Below are 19,532 nucleotides of genomic sequence, written 5' to 3'. Positions count from 1 at the left end.
TTCCTGTTTTTCTCATTCAGTAAGGACTTATTAACTGTAGTCACCTGTTTTCAGTTTACTTAATTGCATTGCAAATCAGTATGTAATTGTCATCCGTTGTGGACATTGACGTCTTCTCCAAAGATTTTTGTATTCTGATTAGATATTTTGTAGAAAACCAATTGCTTAGTAAAGCAGAGCAAATCTGCCAAATCATTTAAGGGTCCTGCAGATGTAGAGGTATCTGATGAGGATGCGGGGGGGGGGGGGGGGGGGGGGGGAGTGGCTGATTCCATAGGTATGTCCTACATCACGCAGTTATGCAACTGCGTGATGTAGGACATACCTATGGATACAGAGATGTGCATCAAGATATGGTCGGACCACTGTCAATGTGACATGTCAGACTTTAAAATTATTTTAGCAGTTTATAATACTTTAAAATAAACACCAAATTTGACAGATTCATATATAAACTGAATAGTAGCAAAGGAGGAGATGCTCTTCAATTTTGTCTGAAATGTTGGCAATAGGAAAAAAGTATAAATTACACTAGTATTATTATTTAAGAATATTTATGTATGTGTGTGTAATTATTTTTTCCCCTAAAAAATTCTTTTCCGTTCTTTAGGTACCTCCTGATGTCTATGTCGTATCCTCTGATTTAAGGGACAGAAATGGACTCTGGAACATTTTTGTAGCATTAATGTTTGTATATTGGTGAACGGAACTACCATGCGTCTACCCTTTTTCTGACGGTGTATGTCAACTAAATATCTGGCTTTAGATTCTTAATATATAATTCATGGTAGAAGCTGGGGGTGGCATGGTGGTGCAGTGGTTAGCACTGTTGCTTCACACCTCTGGGACCCGGGTTCGAGTCTCCGCCTGGGTCACATGTATGTGGAGTTTGCATGTTCTCCCCATGTCATCGTGGGGTTTCCTCTGGGTACTCCGGTTTCCCCCCATAGTCCAAAAACATGCTGAGGCTAATTGGAGTTACTAAAATTGCCCGTAGGTGTGCATGCGTGAGTGGATGGTGTGTGAGTGTGCCCTGCGATGGGCTGAGCCCCCATCCTGGGTTGTTCCCTCCCTCGTGCCCATTGATTCCGGGATAGGCTCCGGACCCCCTGTGACCCAGTAGGATAAGCAGTTTGGAAAATGGATGGTAGAAGCCATATTCAGTCACGTTACAAAAAAATATTCTGAAATGTACTTGATGATAAGTAATACTCTCAATAATTATACTTCCAGTGATAGTTTTATTTAATGTTACACTAAAATTTGTCATTTCCAGAATGAGACTGTATTTAAAACAGTTTTATATCATTTGTGTTTATAAATTTAAAGTTATGGAACTTAACTGTTATTTTGTGATTCATTGTTTCATGCCTAAAATAAAAGCATGTAGGGTGGCCTGTGAGTTTCTACATAATAATTTGGTGCTGTTGGAAGCGACAGCACCATTTTGCCTGGACAACCCTGCTGTTTGGTCCACCCATGTAATCTGTACTTGTCCCACTCTCACCAACTTCCACAATTGGTAGAAGTCCTGCATGGATCACTGGATATATGCCCTAGGGGGGGCCTGTAAAAAAAAAAAAAAAAAGTATATACTGTATGCTACAGACAGTTTTTTTTTCTTCTTGCATACATGTAACTCATATTTAAATGACTTAGCTTTTTTTATCCAAGAAGGGTTAGAACAGGGTGAGGAAGTTCAATTTACGTGTGCCTCATGAGAGTTTAAGCACAGGGTTCTTGGTTGCTAAAGATATCTAGGAGGAAAATTCATGCAATAAAAACATAAGAAATATACAAATGAGAGGAGGCCAATCGGCCCATCAAGCTCATTTGGGGAAAACTTAACTAATAGCTCACAGTTAAAACCTTATGTTGCTCTTATTTAAAGGAACCCAGGGTTTCAGCTTGCACTACACTAACATGGAGGCTATTCCATACTCTAACTACATGCTGTGTAAAGAAGTGCTTTCTCAAACCTAGTTAAAAATGTTCTGCTAATTTCCACCTATGGCCACAAGTTCTTGTATATGGTCTAATACTGAAGGGGAATATCTTCTGGGAAGGCCACAAGGTTTAAAAGTGTGCTTATGAGAATTTTTGCCCATTCTTCCAGGAAAGCATTTGTGAGGTCAGGCACTGATGTTGGATGAGAAGGTTTGGCTCTTTGCTCTAATTCATCCTAAAGGTGTTCTGTCGGGTTCAGATCAGGGCTCTGTACAGGCCAGTCAAGTTCCTCCTAGACCTGCTCATCCATGTCCTTATGGGCCTTGCTTTGTGCACTGGTACACAGTCATGTTGGAACAGGAAGGGACCATCCCCAAACTGTTCCCACAAAGTTGGGAACATGAAATTGTCCAAAATGGCTTTGAATGCTGCAGCATTAAGAGTTCCTTTCATTGGAACTAAGGGGCCAAGCCCAACCCCTGAAAAACAACCCCACACCATAACCCCCCCTCCACCAAACTTTACACTTGGCACAGTGCAGTCAGGCAAGTACTGTTATCCTGGCAACTGCCAAACTCAGACTCATCCATTAGATTGCCAGACAGAAGGGTGATTCGTCATTCCAGAGAACACGTCTCCACTGCTCGAGTCCAGTGGCAGCGTGGTTTACAGCACTGCACCCGACGCTTTGCATTGCACTTGGTGATGTAAGGCTTGGATGCAGCTGCTCGGCCAGGGAAACCCATTACCTGAAGTTCTTTACACATTGTTCTTGAGCTAATCTGAAGGCCACATGAAGTTCGGAGCTCTGTAGCTATTGATCCTGCAGACAGTTGGCAACTTCTGTACATTGTACAGCTCAGCATGTATTGTCCCCGCTCTGTGATTTTATATGGCCTACCACTTCGTGGCTGAGTTGCTGTTGTTCCCAATTGCTAACACTTTCTTATAATACCACTAACCATTGACCATGAATTATTTAGTAGCAAGGAAATTTCATGAATGGACTTATTGCACAGGTGGCATCCTATCACGGCACCACGCTTGAATTCACTGAGCCCCTGAGAGTGACTCATTCTTTCACAAATGTTTGTAGAAACAGTCTGCATGCCTAGCTGTTTAATTTTATACACCTGTGGCTATAGAAGTGATTGGAACACCTGCATTCAATATTTGGAGGGGTGTCCCAATACTTTTGGAAATACAGTGTATACAACATTTTGTATGCTACTTAAAGCATCTGGTTCAACATGAGATACCTCATGCACAGTGTACTCTCAGTAGGCCTACAGAAGTACACTGCCTGGCCAAAGAAAAAGCACACTTTAATATTGTGCTGTACCGCCTTTAGTTTTGATCATGGTGCGCATTCTGTTACAGTGCGGCATGGTGTAGGCAGGAAAAAGGTTACGATCCACTGGCTGATCCGAGACGCAAAGGGGTTTATTAAAGAAACTGAACGCACTGAGTAAATTCTTCTTCCTGACATCGCAAAGACTTTCAATGGGGTTAAGGTCAAAAGTCTGTGGTGGCCAATTCATGTGTGGAAATGATTCCTCATGCTCCCTGAACCACTCTTTCATATTGCACGTATCAGGAATATTAGCATGTATGCATCACAGGTGTTTTTATCTCAGACAATCAAAAGCTTAAGGGACCAAATGGATTTTTTTTATTATTTGCTCAACAAAAATCTATATCAAATATAAAAATATTAATAAAAGGCTACTTTACACAGCCCCATGTCTCCGAAAAAGTCACATGATTAAATTCTTCCGCTGTAAATTTAGCAGAGTTCCCTACAATACAATTCACCAACCGGCTACCGCACTGAATATATATAATGTTCCAAATGGAGAGGTTAGCGACAAAGATCAAGTTAAACTTTATTATAAAATATTCAGAAAATCATCTTGAGCCGTACAGTTTTGGAACAAGAACAAGTATGAATCAAAGTACATTTTAATGTAGTCATTCATCCGCACTTACCGGCTACTGTACTGCTTTGGACAAAATTGACTGAACAGTGATGCTAGCGACCAATAATCAATACAAACTTTATATTGGCGCCACAGTTTTGTAATGCTCTCCTGTACAAAGATCCACGGAATTGGGATGGACCGTAGTAAAGTTAGCAGTGGGTTCGATATTCGCCAGACATTCACAGATCATCGTTGAATTCAATCTAGTAAAACATTACACAACAAAGTAAATTCCACATTCACAAATTCGTGTGTGTTTGTGAAATCACTTGCATACCTTGGTTATCCAATTATTATATCCAGTAAATTGTGAAAAATCAAAATAATGCAGCTCCTGCTGTGAATTAACGCGTTCGCTTGGGTTCAAAATGAAAGTCCCAAATGTAAAAAAGTGTAGCTCAGCAAATGATTATTACAAAACGCATAAAATACTTTCAAACACTATTCCAATGTGGCACATATTTACAAGAAATGACAAGCACATACATCGCCCACTAACACTCATGAAATTGTAAATAGTGGTATAAGATAACATATCCATTATTTTTCTACGCAGGTGGAACATTCAGGGATGGATTATGGGTTGTGTGGGCCCCTGGGCAAAACGTTCGCGAGGGCCCCCCCTCCCCCCACGACCAGCACCAGCACCACCACCACCACCACAACCACCACAATTCAAGGGCCCTTGGCAGCCAAAGCCCTCCCTATAGGGTCAGGGGCCCTTGTAGGCAGAGGATCAAAGAATGTAGGCCCTCTAAAATAGACAAACGAAAATACATTGTTGATAAGCGTTGCAAATTGTTTTGGGCTATGGGCCCCACAGGCCCCCTGCACCCCAAGGGCCCCTGGGCAGCAGCCCTGCTGGCCCAGTCCGTAATCCGTCCCTGGGAACATTGACTAGGTCTATACTAAATTTCAGCCTGTGGTTGAAGTACATGAGGAAAGCTACACCTATCATAGCCTTTGGTACTTGTGAAACCTGTAGAAAATTTGTGAAATTAACTTAAATCCCTTATTTCCTTTGGTTTCTATGGTGGTGATATATACAGCATGGTATTGTTTCAAAACCAAAGACCCCATCATCTCAATTTCAGCTTGGGGTCAAAGTGCACCTGTCAACCTACACATATCATGCACTTTGAAACTTGTGAAACCTACAGTATAGACAATTTAGTGGGTTCGACCAGTAGGTACATCTGCAGTCTGATTTTGCTCTTGGCTGCCCACTGTTGGCAGATCCAAATTTGCTCTCCTCTATCGTAGTACGGTAAAACCCCATTATAACGGACTTCAGGGGACCAGGCATAACAGTCCGTTATATCCAAAGTCCGTTAGATCCAGAGTTGCTGTATGCCCAGAACACAACTACAGGACACTATTTACTCATGCCACACCCCAGCAGACACACTTGTGGTATGGATTATTATATTGTACATGTAGTAATTCAACTTTACCTGACCAGATGCGTAACTATTAATAATCTCGACTACATATCTGCACTGGATATCACCGGCACGCCATGCGTCTTGTTATAGTCGAACAAAACTACAGCTAAAAGCAGCTCCGGGGACCAAATTGTTTGTCCGTTATAAGCAAAATTCCGTTATATGCGAGTCTGCTATATCCAATGCTTTTTCTGCATGTTCGTAAAGGCGCAAAGGACCAGCGGACCTCGTCCGTTATAGACGATATCGAGTCCATTATAACGGGATTTTACTGTGGTTACAGAGATTTTCATCCATATAATGTTTTTGTGAAGTGATATAATAAGACCCATTAAATATCAAATAGAGTAGGCCTAAGTAAAGTAAAGAGTAACAAATAAATTGACCATATTCACAAGAAAAGTCTGAGAATGAAACCAAGTGTAGATCTTCATCCATATACTGTTTCTGTGATACAACCATATATTCCATTAAATACTTTTTCACTTATCACATTCACAATTTCATCCTTCCCGTTGCTTCCAAAAAGTAGTGTTGCTTCAGCATTGGGGCCATCTATCTCAAAATTTATTTCCAGTTCCAGTTTGGCGCCCATGCAATACCTCTTGAAAAATCTGTCTTAATGTAAACAACTATCAAAACTGCCCTGTTTTGATATTACTATGCGACACTGCTTCAGTTTTGGAGCGACCTGTCTCAAAATTTAAGCAGTTCCAATTAATCAAAAACAGGGCAGTTATCCAATAAAAAAACGTCAATCAGTTTTTGAGTTATTGAGTCATATACCAAAGCGTCTGCAGACCGGGGCTTAACCACATGCATCCCCGAAGGCAAGGGAATACAATGAACATTTCAATTTGTTAGAACTGCGGGGTTCATACTTGGCCACTAGGTGGCGATCTTTCGTTTCTCCAGTGATTCATGTGACGTAGGGTACTGCGGGTTCATAAATCGATTTTGAAATGACATTTCCCGATTGTGTTATGTTGGATGTACCGGTTACAAATAAACAATTATGAAACAATTGTTTCAAGACCCTGACATGGAGAATATTTTAATAAAATATAGGCCTACTTCGTAATTTTCCACTGCAGGTTCGTACTAGTTTTAAGTATGCATTCACAGTTATAAAAATTGTTGTTGTGTTAGTTAACCGCAAGTCTGCGTCTCTGGGAAAACATTCATGTGTAGTTTCATTGCCGGAAAAGAGAATCGGGTCTTCTTGTAATTAATATGCGCTTGGGTTTTTTGCCGGCTCTTTGCCTTTGAAGAGTTAACCGCATAACGCAATGGGATTTTTTTTTGCACCAGACCGCATGCGCGGACTCACCTCTCAGACCAGTCTTTCTTGGACCTGGGGGATATCCGACAGATGAAAACAGCTGTATGGGGAGGGGGGCGGCCCATAATGCATTTCGGCCGCTCTTCTCGGCTTCTTTCTGCTCTGGCGCTGGGGCTAACGGGCGCATCCGTAATGGCAGCGCCAAGTAAGACCCAGAGTCGCAGATATGCATTGGAGTGAAGCGGCGAGTGCGTGGAGAGCACCGGCCCAATCGCAGGATGACCACCGGCTTCAGCTCCAGCTCCTGCCGATTCGCAGATTACTTTGTGATCTGCGGACTCGACACCGAAACTGGCCTGGAACCAGACGAACTGTCCGGTAAGTGCCCCTGCACCTATACTATTTACCTATATTATAATTCTCTGCTTTAATTGTCGACTACTAATACAGTTAATAAGATTCTTGTACAAAAAGCATTGTAATGTTATACCCCTTGCAATAGATATGCTTACGTTTTACATGATCTAATTATAATTATTGTAGAATTTCAGATTATTAAATAAATCATTTAATCTATGAGTGTGTTCTGTGATCGTGCTGCAAGATTATTATTATTATTATTATTATTATTATTATTATTATTATTAAAGTCTTAATTTGAGTACTGTTGTTATTAGTATTTTCTTACTGAATGCAAGTTCTAAAGTGTTAATACTGATCTTCTCTGAACGAATCATCGGGGATTTAGGATTCATAATCGGTATATGTGGTACGAGTTGAAGATTTCTTCGCCGTCAAGATGAAACCCAAGGGAAAACAAACAGGGCAGGGCTGCCAGACTGTACTCAGATGATCCCGCATTAGAGAATCGTCGTTGCCATTGACCCCAGGAATTTATAGGCGGCTGATCTGCAGCGTGCAAACTGCGCTTTCGGTCTGAATTTATGTCAGTGTCGGTAAAGTTTTCATTTTCCGTGCAGTTAACCGGGAAGCGAACGACAGGGATGCAATTCTTTAAAAAACAGTCAAATGAAATCTTGGTTTGAGGATGAGATATTGTTGTCAATTGAATGCGTTTGTTTTGTACTAATCCATATATGAACTTTAATGATCTTACTTTGGCCAAAGTATCGGTCTACCCATGCGGTTATGGCTTCCAAATATATGCAAGGTACATAAAGAGTAGTTTAAAGAAAATCCTAGTTTTATGTAGTTAATTCACTGGAATCGCTACCTTAGTGTAAATCAGAGGTTGATTTACTTCTCTGCGGGCCCTAGGCTAACATGGGTATGGGGCCCCTAAGTGGGCCACTTGAGCCAATATTTTGAAACTGAAAAAGAAATGAGAGGGAATTAAAAACGATGGAACATCAATAATCTGATAATCAGTGAACTTGGTGTCAGCGGTAAAACTTACTGATTAGGGAGAGGGTGGAAATTCCATCTGTAAAATTCGCCTTTCTGGGGGAGGGGGAATCACTAAAGGATTGATCACTCAAATTAAAGTTCCACTGCTCTCTCCTTTGCCGTGATCCTAGGCTGGACACCAACATGGGTTCTCAAACTTTTCAGCCATAACAGTATCAGAGAGTGGCAATCCCACAGAGCCCCCCTTATTAGATTTGGGGAGGGGTTTCTGTGGTACAGTACATGTATCAGAATTGGCTGGTTGCGATTGCGGTTATCATAGACTTTTCTCACTTTTTAAGATTTTGATAAACATACTCTGGAAATCTAATTATACTAAAGACTTATTCTCACGACTCCCCCACCAGTGGGAACCCCTGACCTAGCCTATGCCTTACTTTACCCCAAACCTAAGGTTTGTCTTGAATTTTCGCTTATGTTTGTTTAATAATTTGTCTAGCATTATGGTGGGATAGTATTAAAGACAAGGGAGATATAATGTTAGTCTTATGCCGCTGTCGTCTTCTGTTTGTTATGTTGATTTGCTTGGCAGTAAAGACAACCAGATTGTTGCCAGGTCCAGAAGACATCTCCAGCCCAAGGTCTACTTATAATCCGCCACTGAAAGATGAAACTAGCCCAATATTTGAAATCCCAAAATACTGAATCTCAAAGAAATGAACCAATATTTTGCACATTCAAACGTTCAACATTTTAAAACCACAGTTAAACACAATGACATCACGTAGATGGATGCACTCTCTTTCTCCTGGATTGGCAACTTTGGTCAGCTGGCTGAAGTAAGATTTTTAATTTGAGACGAGTCTGTAAGTGCATTTACATTTATGTAACTGTTTTATTACCCTGTAAATAGTCTGTAGGGCTTGCAAACTAACCCAACACTTCTGATTTCCGATCTATAACGGAATAATATAGATTTTCCGTTAGAATGCTTGTGTAAGATTGCTTTACAGTGTCACAGTGGGCCTGTGTTTATACCACGGGGTTCAGTTTTAGGGCCTCTGTTATTCCAAATTCATGTTAACAATATTGACAACAGTATATACAGTAAGCTGGTTAAATTTGCAGATGTCCCACTCTCGTCAGTGTGGGGAAGCAATTGAAAAGGCCAATAGGATGTTGGGTTACATCTCTAGGTGTGTGGAGTTTCTGTCAATGGAGGTGATGCTACGATTATATAATTCCTTGGTAAGATCCCACTTAGAATATTGTGTGCAGGTTTGGTCACCATACCTTAAGAAGGACATTGCTGCCTTGGAAAGGGTGCAACGTAGGGCTACGAGAATGAATCCTGGTCTTAGAGGAATGTCTTATGCAGAGAGGTTAGCTGAGCTGAATCTGTTTAGCCTCGAGTAAAGGAGACTAAGGGGGGACATGATCCAGGTATATAAGATTCTAACAGGTCTGGATGCTGTTCAGCCAGTTACTTCAATATTAGTTTAAATACTAGAACTCGTGGCCATCGATGGAAATTAGTGGGAGAACATTTTAAACTGGATTTGAGGAAGTACTTCTTTACACAGCGTGTAATTAGAGTATGGAATAGTCTTCCTGTTAGTGTAGCGCAAGGTAAAACCTTGGGTTCCTTTAAATCAGAGCTAGATAAGATTTTAACAACTCTGAGCTGTTAGTTAAGTTCTCCCCAAACGAGCTTGATGGGTCGAATGGCCTCCTCTCGTTTGTACATTTCTTATGTTCTTATGTTGAAAGCATGAAAGCATGAGTATCACGCCAGATGCGTGAGTTAGCAACCCTGATTTCTGTGTGCGTCTGTCTCTGACTTTCGGTGCCTAGCGACTCAGTATTACTCCGCATTAGGAGCCACTTGAATTCGCAATTCATTTCTTTCCCCCTTACAGTCCACTGTTGTGGAGCATTATGAAAGCAACCCAAAAACCCACAACCTGTGACCTCCTAATATTTACCTGGAACTATATTTTCAAAATAGCCCAACTGGGCAGGAAAACCGCGGACCTGGCAACTCTGCCCTAGAATCCAATGCAAAGAGAAACCTGGGTAGCATGACGTGTCAAAGAAGGAATAGTCCATTATATCGGCGGGTGGGGGGCAACTTTTCTGTACTGAAAATTAAATAGCAATTAGCACACATGTTGGTATAGTTGAAATAATCATATTATCTTATATCCATAAATGTAACTTCTGGAAATGCTGTCTTCATGGGCCCCCAGTTTTTGGGCATCTCAAGTGGCTGCCTGCTCTTGCTTTATGGTAAGTCCCACTCCTGATCTGAATGGTTTAGCTTTTAATTGAAGTTATGTGTTGAAGGGCTAAAGGTTTACATATAGGAGCCTAATGTATTTAAATATGGTTAACTAGTGAGATGGCAGATTGAGTCCCTCTTTAAAATAACAAAATTACCTACAACCTAACTTGTAAGTAAAATGCCAAGGACTGGAATATTGCAAGTAAGCATTTAGAGTTATTACTTAATGTTGGGGCTACCTGAGTTCCAGGACATGTTCCAGGCACCTTGTCAAGATCGTGACGAGGCCAATCTGACCATAGTCTGCCAGGGCACACAATTCAATGAATGACCCCTGATTTCCCAGCATAGATTATGAATACGTACCATTGACCTGATGATGAATGGGAAGAAGTCTTCATTCGAGCTATGTGTGATCATTGGGTGTGGAAATGCAATGTGCATACATCAAATTATCTATAAAGCAAAGGGTTTTAGATTTTGAATATGCCTTTAGATGGAATTTCTCAAAAAGAACAATGATTATATCAGTCTTAAATCAGAATATATAATATGTCATTGTCAAAGGGAATTGCCTGTCTTAGAATGGAGACCCCCCCCCCCAGGAATATACTCTTTGATGTGTGTTGGAGGCTGTGCTGTAGCTGCTCTGCTCACAGTTTTGCAGTGTTCAGTGTGTTCAATGTGCTTGTATGGCTGTGACGTATCCCAGCTCCCACAGCTCCTGCCAGTGGCAGTGATCCCTTGAGATGTGTTAAGTTCTAATCCACTGTTAATGGTTTGGACTTTTTTTTCCTTTGCTGGTTTGTAGACATCTTGATCTCCACTGCGAGACAGTCCTTTGCGCAGCCTGGAATGATAGATGCTGGAGGGTCCTCCTGCAGTTTGTCCTGTTTCAGAGTTGGCGTTCAGTCACGGATGCCTGAGATCTCTGTTCTGTCGTAGGTTTTGAATTCACCATTATTAATGAATGTAGGCTGGGGGTTAGGGCTATGCCTGCTAAGCTAATGGATGTTGTGTGAGTTGCAAAGCATGTCTGTTTGTGATACCATGTGGGAAGCAAATGGCACTTCCTGTTGTCTATCCATTCCTCCAACATCCTGTTGTTTATCCAATACAGGGTCACTTGTTTATCCAGTGCCGGGTCATATTGCGTACTTGGGTTAAAAAACCGTAAATTATGCTGAAGGCATTACTTATTACAGTGTCTCGCAACCCAGTCCTAGGGGACCCACAGATATTCCTCATTTTTGCTACCGGGAGCTGAGGGAGAGCGAAAATGTAACGATACACTCAACTCATGATTCGATACGATTCGATATGATTCGATGCGATTTTCTCACGATTCTTTTTAACAGAATGAGCTACAGACAAATTTATTCAAAAATAAATTTATCTTTATCTTTCTAAACTGTGCAAAATGTGTGCTCTTCTTAACAGTGCAATTGAAATTGAATAAAATACTGTTTAAAAAAATCCCAAATCACAATAAGTAAATAAAATAAATAAACTAAGGCTTGCATGTGCAGCTTTTTAGCGTGGTTTGCCCTTTTAATAATCTTCACTCAGCTCACTGTGGTGCCGGTGGACATGCTGAAGCATGTTCATTGTGCTATTTGTGTATGTTATTAGTCTTTTACAATGTTTGCATGCAGTTTTTGTCTTGTCTGTGCTTTTCTCCCAGTTTTCGTTTGTGATTATCGGAAAGCTAAAATGCTGCCACACCGCCGATTTAAGATCAGGCGGTGCATCCATCCATCCATCCATCAATTTTCTGAAACCGCTTAATCCCAACTGAGGGGGGGGGGACTTGAGCCTATCCAGGGAACAATGGGAGCAAGTGAGAACCAACCCTGGGCAGTAGCCAGTATACCACAGGGTGCTCACACACACACAGGGCCAATTTAGACTCACCAGTCAACCTATCCTGCACACTTTTGGACCGTGGGAGGAGAGCGGAGCCCCCGGTGAAGACCCTTGCGGACACGGGGAGAGCGTGCGAACTCCACACAGAAAGGACCCGGGACTGAACCCTCTCGCTGTGTGGCAGCAGCACTAACCACTGCGCCATCGCGCCGCCTGGCGGTGCGCCATCAATTTCAAATTCGCTCGCCATCTCGCGTTCGGTCAAATGTACAATGTCAAACGTGAATACGCAGTGACATCTGACGTCGAACTGACGTCGTGAAATGGAATATTTTTCTGTTAAAGTACCGCGAAGTAAAGGGGCGATTCATTTTCCACATCAGCCGGTTTAAATCGTCATACATTTAATCATAGATTTTTAATAAATTCGCGATTCATCATTACATGCCTACTGTATAGTGGACAGGAATGCTTTTGATGTCATTACAAAGCAAAAATTGAGCTCATAGCTAAACTATCCCAGCACCTTTGAACGACCTGTAATACACTGTCTACCCCCTGGATTTTACCCTCCATCCACTGACTCACACTCGCGATGGGATGGAAGCCGGAGCTTCCAGCGGCGTCATCCTCCAGAGAGGAGAGGGGGGAGAGGAGCATCGGCAGCATTCCACACTTCGCTTAAGGGGTGGCTGCGCTGCGGGGACTAAAGATTTTTTTCTGGGGGGAGGCTGAAATTGCAAGCGGAATGTTATTTAGTGTTTGTGGTGTTTTAAGCACGTTTCTGCTCAGATGGCTCACAGGACTATGGAACATTTCTCCTTGCTTCTGGAAAACAAGCCCAAGGAATCTGCTTGCAGACAAGGCTGCGGAGCCGCATTTAAAACGAACAGCTGTCAAGTACCTTTACATTTTTAAAATGTACGCCGTGGATGTGGGTTCAGCGTCAGGAAAAATAGCGCATGCAGATGGTGATTCCTGTCAAATCAACAGATATGTACTCATTTTGAAAGTCCTGTAAGACATCTTGGTCGGTCTTGATCTGGCAGAAGAGCTTAACAGATGTCTTACTGTATCAGAAATGGGTTGACATGATTGTTAATTAAGCAAAGTAGCTCATCTTTGCCTGTATCCAGGTCTAGCTTCCAGTGTTTGGCTGCTGTTTGATGGCAGCTGCTGGTATTCTCCTTGTCATGGCTGTTATTCACAATCTTGTCTTCTCCTTTCAACACACTATCGTAGGCAAGGCAGCCAAACAGTCCGATTACCCAACAGTCTGATCAGTTTGCTGTTTGTTAACAGCATGTAGAAAAGAAAATCTTCGGCAGATGCACAGTCCATGTACTGCCAGGAGAACCTGGATGCGCCCGGAACCTTCCGCTGCCTCCGGCTAAGGAAATGTTCTCTCTGCCGCCAGTGAGAGTTACATCCTCCTTCCTTCAGATTCCCATAGCTTCACGCTGTTCCCAAGAAGCTGCACTGATCACCAGCTTGACAGCAATTAGGCCTCGAAGAACTCTGGAGTTACTGTAGCACAGCATTTCCCAAGCCTCAGTCATATATACCCGTAGCTTAAGAGGGACTTGTTGAGTAGCTTTGACGATAAAAGGCAGGGAGGCTTTGTTTTTAACTTTAGGAAACCCCGGTTTTTGCAGGTTTTTTTTTTACAGTTGCGGTGAATCTCGACACAATGTGAGACTGTGGTTGAGTTAGCAGTTAGGGGTTTTACAATTTCATGTGCTGAGTCTCTGAGCGGATGCAGAGTAATGAAGTTTTACCTTGGTGAGACTAACTGGAAGAAAACCTTTATTGTAAACCTCTGCTTTGAGTTTTCTCACTGAAACTTCTCACTTCTCACCATCAGCCGGTAAGGTGTACCGCTCGGCTCTTCCTAATATGTCACTGTATTGCATCCGCTTTATTTTACCAAAGAAATTACAACATCTCCAGCTGGAGATGTTACATATTGAGCAAAAGTATTCTTTTCATCCAAATATTACAGTTTATTTTTCCATGGTTGCAGCTGTGTGTTCTGATCTGTTGACCTGAAGGATCGGAATGAAAGATCTCCAGATGTAGCCACCTATATTAGCTTCAGTCAGTCCTGGCATGATCCTTGTTGTGCAATCCCTTCATGAGAGGATCACAGTCATGTTCAGACCTGACTAGAAGAAGCTAGAATATATCTGGCCAAATGAACTATGATATTCACTTTCCTTTTGAGGAATACGAGAATGGGAAGACATCATCTGACCTAAGCAGCTGTGTAATGTGCTTTTAATGTACCTGTAGATGCTATAATGGGAATTTAGCTCATTGGCTGGGCCTGTGACCCTGTACCTCCACGATTGGGGGTTTGAATCCCAGCCCTGTTTTTTTGTGTGTGCAGTTTGCATGTTCATTACATGCCACTTTGAATCCCCATTAGAGGCGTAACGATATACTCAGCCCACGAGAACGAGACGAGACAAGACAATACGATATTTTAAGTTTTTTTTATTTTAAGGAAAACTTTAAAGAGGAAATACATTACTGGAAAGGAGCCTTTTATTTGATAAATTTGAAAGACAAAAAATGCTAAATAATGAAGATGTATGGTGAAATGTTTTAAATAATTGCCATCATCACATGCAGTAAAGAACAGAACAAATATCTGGCACCATAAAATATTTCACCACAAACTCAAATGACAGGCTTCTCTCGTATTTGACTTCTCAATTGAATATAAAATATAATATAAATAAAACAATATAAATAACAAACATAAAACTTATTTTTAACGTTTTCTTCATTTTCTTATTTTTAATGTTTCAGCTTCCAGCTGAGAGGTAGCAAAAATGTGGACTGTCTGGCAGGGAGCAGGGAAGGAGCAAAAACATGCACTGCCCAGGGTCCCCTGAGGCCTGGGTTGAGAAACACTGCCATAATCTGTGAAGTCTGTGTATTGAACTAGCATACAATCCATGGTGTCCCCTACCTTGTGCCTTATGTTGCCTCAGACTGGCTTCAGGCTCCACATGACCCAGTACTCTGGCTAATTGTCTGGAGGATGGGTGTTTTATATAATGTGGGGAAAACTCTATTGTTTGTAGCTGAGGAACGGAAATTTCAGTTCCCTCAATGAATCTACAAAGGAAAGTGCTCTGGCTTTGCAGTAAAACCCGAACACCTGGCGTTTTGTCAACAGTTGTGTAACTGTATTCATCTGCATGATTTAAATGTATTGTGATGACTTGGTGCATTAACATAAAGTAGATGTGACATGCACTGTCGCTACATAAGGTGTCCCTGAGGACATACACTAGTTTTTATACAAATGAAACGTTTGATACATGAGAATATACTGAAGTCAATAATATTAGTGCATTAAATGTGTCGAATAGAGTAAAGGAGCATCGTGATGGGGAGAGGAAGTGTTTTTCTGTTCTTGCCTGTGCAGAGGCTCGCCTGTAGTGAAGGGATTCGATTTCCTGTGTACCGACCATCTCGCCGGATCGCCTGTGAAGGGCTGCTGCATGACCTCTGCATCGCAGTGGCGCTTTGACATTCGAATGCACCTCAGTTCATGCTGCAACCTTTATTTTTGCATTTCTTCTTCTGGCACCATGTATATTTCAGCCCCCCAAGTGACACGCCTGTCACTGAGATGCATGCGTTCCCGAATGCCTTGTGCTCATGTTCACATACTGTCGTCAAAATTGTGCAAGACGGGTTACGTGTATTAACTCCCAGGGCCTGAGTACAAAATTTAGCGTAAAGGAAAGAAAAGATGCCTGCAACTCCTTGTCGTTATTTTGTAGAGGCTGCTCTGTATGTTTTACAGCAAAATGTGATAATATTCTTAGGTATGGTTAAAGTAAAAGGTTTGCTGTAGGAATATACAGAGCTTACTAGGAAAATTTTACGTTTCACCTAGTGGATGAAAAAGTTTGTGTTAATCCTGGTTGTAAATCTGTCTTTTTACTGCGTCCAGCGCATGTAAAATGCAGGTTCCCTATTCTGCTGCAGCTGATAATCAGTGGGTTCTGCTTAGTTCCCCAGACAAAGCATAGCTTCCAGCAGCTTTTAATAAGAGATTTCTAGTATATCCTGTTGAAGATGCAGCGTTTGCTTAGCCTGCCATCGGGTTGTGGCTCGAGGCACTAGGCTAAGCTGTTTAAGCACAGAACGAGAGATCTGGCCGTGTGGGAAAACAGCCTCTCTTGTCCTTTAAGGAAATTCTTCCAAGCTCCCTCTGCATGTGTCAGCCCTGGTTACGTTCCACATACATCTTCCTGAAGCCGTCCGCTACAGTGTTGTTCTATCCGTAACGCCTGCTACAGAGACAACAAGAGGCGATGAATGTGGTGTGCCCCCACCGAAGCACATATCATGGTGTCATGGTGGGGGCCGAGGCCATGACTTTGCATGCATAATCTCACTTGAGCGAGCCCTGTGTTTTAAGCAGCGAGGTCGTTGCTTTGCTCAGCCTCTGGCCCCCTTTCAGAGACATTGCATGAGGATTTCCTACTTTTCCTGACAGTGTAGTGTGACCAGCTGCATGTCCCTCTAGCGTCGTGCTCCTATGGGCTGTGTATCAGCTAAATGTCCTCAGTCATTACCCTGACCTATGCGCATTGATCGCCGGCCGCTTTTCGGCTCATGCTAGGTTCTGATCCATTGCCTGGCTCCTTGGATGTTCTTGACCAGTGTTCCGCGACCATAGGCACCTCTCACTGCTTCAGAGAGCTCTCTGAGTGCACAGAACCTGTGGTTTTCGCCTCGTTTGTTGACTGTCACTTCCTCCCCTTGAGCGTCTGATTTCAATTTCTCTGAGACTTTCTCTGCCGCTGCCGGTTAGGCGTGAAGCACTGTATGCGAGACGCTTTTGTCTTGGCACCATCTCCAAGGGCATTTTTAAAGTGTTTTTCTGCCAGTGCAGCCCGACTTGCATATGCAGCAGCCAGTCTAGTTCCCTTTAATTGGAAATATGTATTTTTCTTACTGAGTGAGTGGAGTATGTGGGGATGTACGTTACTGGTAGACTCCCCCTGCCTTGATCTGCTGCTCTGGGACACAGGTGTGACAGCAGGGGACGTGGGGCCCTCCATCCTACTGCAGCTTTGGGGAGGGAATGAGACCAACAGAATGGCGGAGGCCGGTTCCGACTGCAGAACCAGAGAGAGGCGTATTGAGTCGGGTATGACAAACAGGCCAATGGAGCCACTCAGAGCTGACGCTTGGTTTAATAGGATCCTGTGTGGATCGGCATCAGCTGTTGAGGAGACGGGGGCTTATTTTTTTTGCAAGGAAGTTGCTAAATCCCCTGGTCAGCAGAGTGATGTCACAGTTGGGCCCTTGAGCAAAGCCCTTAACCCCGATTGCACCAGGGACTGGCTGACCTTCCTTTCTCAGTTGTTTGTCACTTTGGACAAAAATCTTCTGCTAAATAAATAGGTGTAAATGTGTCAGATGGTCAAGCTGAAGAAACGTTCCCCAGACTCTTCGGGTCTGGCTGTAAAGGCTCTGGGGTTTTTTGAAAGTCCATTTTGTCTGCTGCAACCCCTCTGAACAGATAAACTGGTGCAGGGGCTGCAGTGAGAAGTTCATGCAGTGAGAAGTTCATGCAGTGAGAAGTTCAGTCCTCCTTAAAATGAACCAGAGGGTTTGTAATATTCAGCGTTATCAATATGCTGATAGAGTAGTATTTGTAAGATCCACTGTGGTAAAATACTTGCTTAGACTTGTTATTGTTTCAGGCAGAAGATTGTCCCAACAAAGACTGACACTTAGGGGGCAGCAAGGCCGACCGTCCCCAATCGCAGTACTGCTTTGGTTCCTCACAAAGCCTCCTGCACCCATCCCCCCCCAGGCTTCTTTTCAGACAGCCCTCCTATGGTAAAGATATGTGGTCTTCACAGAGTGTAAATCTGTTAGATTACAAAGCAGGCACTGCTAGTGCCTCACTGTCCAATCGCTGCACGGGGATCTCCTGTGAAAGATGAGCTGTCCACATAGTTGTTTGAATCATAGTTGAATGTCCCACCTCCATTCTTCTTAACAGAATCTGTATTTTGGTGGAATCTCTCAAGACTTTTCCTCTGCAAATGTCTCATCGTGAGAAGGATATTATCAAAAAAGATTAACTTTTTTACTATTATACATATAGTGTAGTGGTTAATACTTATTTGCAGTGTTCTATTGTTCTTTCAAGGAGAATTATCTGTAATTGGAATCCTCAGCAGATCCTAAGACTCCTGAGTTCAGAGTAAAGTGCCGGTTTGATGCAGTGATGCAGTGTCTCTGAAAACCATTTATGGTAATTCATGCTCATACATCCTGTTTATCAGACCCAGGCTTGTCAGCGTTCTAACTGTATTGTACTGAGCTCATAGTTATGCAGGGATATCTCTCCTCAACCATCCAAATGACACTTTCCAATTTAAGACTACAGAGCCCTGTGGCTTTAATCCAATCCCTTCCTATCAAGCAGTGTACCGTCTAGAATGATCACAGTGCCTTTCTCTTAAGATTATTCAGCTTGGAGGTATGAAGCCAGCACCGATGTCACCTTGAGTGAAACACAAGCAGGAAAAAAACCTTTCGTATCCAAGATATCCCTTGTTTGCAGATGTGTCAGTGCTGTCAAGGTGATTATCTCCCACAGCACTGAAATGAAGGCTTCTTTCAACCATACACTGCAGCTGAACTGAGCTGACATAAGGACACACGGCTTGCATTTTTGAACAATTGTTGAGTTTGGTTATTCGATCTGTATGGTTTTTCTGTTGGGTTGGGACTTGTTTTGTAAATTGAAATGTTGGAAATTATGTTCTGGTGTGGAAAACACATTGTCACATGGATACACCAGATGGCAAATTAAATTAACTAATTAGGCAGCAGAGAGAGACTAGGATTACTAGGGTGGTAATGTTAAATAAACCGATGAAAATTGTTTAAAATGGCCTGGATCCTCTACCTATGTCTCATTGGGATTCTGTGTTTCTGCTAGAAGGAACGGTGCCAGATTTAACCCCATACATCTTTATTAGAGTCGCCAAACCTTGGGCATTAGGGAATTCCCTGCCAGTGTGTGGGAAGGCTGCTGTTCTGCCTGTTCTCTCATTGTCATACACTGCCAGCCTAAGGGATATGGACACCTGAAGTGTCTCATGTACAAAAGGTACAGAGTGGCAATTAAGGTAAAATATTATCAGGAATGACAAACACCATCTATGTCATGCAAACGGGCAACATTTTAGACTCTCCAAAGCCCCAAGTGAACCTAGCTTACAAAAGTTCTATAAAATACCGGCCTTATGTCCACAGATGCCTGCGGAACTATGAAACTGACTGTGTAACTATGACCATTGGATGCA

The 19,532-nt window shown here is 42.5% G+C and overlaps 1 protein-coding gene across 4 annotated transcripts in view; it reads left to right on the top strand.

Annotated features, from left to right (window-relative positions):
* The first annotated feature begins 6,787 nt into the window (after positions 1-6,787).
* The window catches only part of LOC125751894 (DENN domain-containing protein 5A-like), a 38,571-nt gene continuing 25,826 nt past the window's right edge, over positions 6,788-19,532 (top strand). For all 4 annotated transcript variants that reach the window (XM_049031303.1, XM_049031302.1, XM_049031301.1 and 1 more), the window contains exon 1: positions 6,788-7,034. In XM_049031303.1, coding sequence (XP_048887260.1) covers positions 6,935-7,034 — 100 coding nt within the window. In that variant the 5' untranslated portion in view covers positions 6,788-6,934. The remainder of the gene's footprint in view (positions 7,035-19,532) is intronic.

This window comes from Brienomyrus brachyistius, chromosome 11 (genome assembly GCF_023856365.1).
Source record: "Brienomyrus brachyistius isolate T26 chromosome 11, BBRACH_0.4, whole genome shotgun sequence".
Classification (NCBI taxonomy): domain Eukaryota; kingdom Metazoa; phylum Chordata; class Actinopteri; order Osteoglossiformes; family Mormyridae; genus Brienomyrus; species Brienomyrus brachyistius.
The sequence above is the reverse complement of the archived record's forward strand: the minus strand, read 5'-3'. Positions and strand labels throughout refer to the sequence as shown.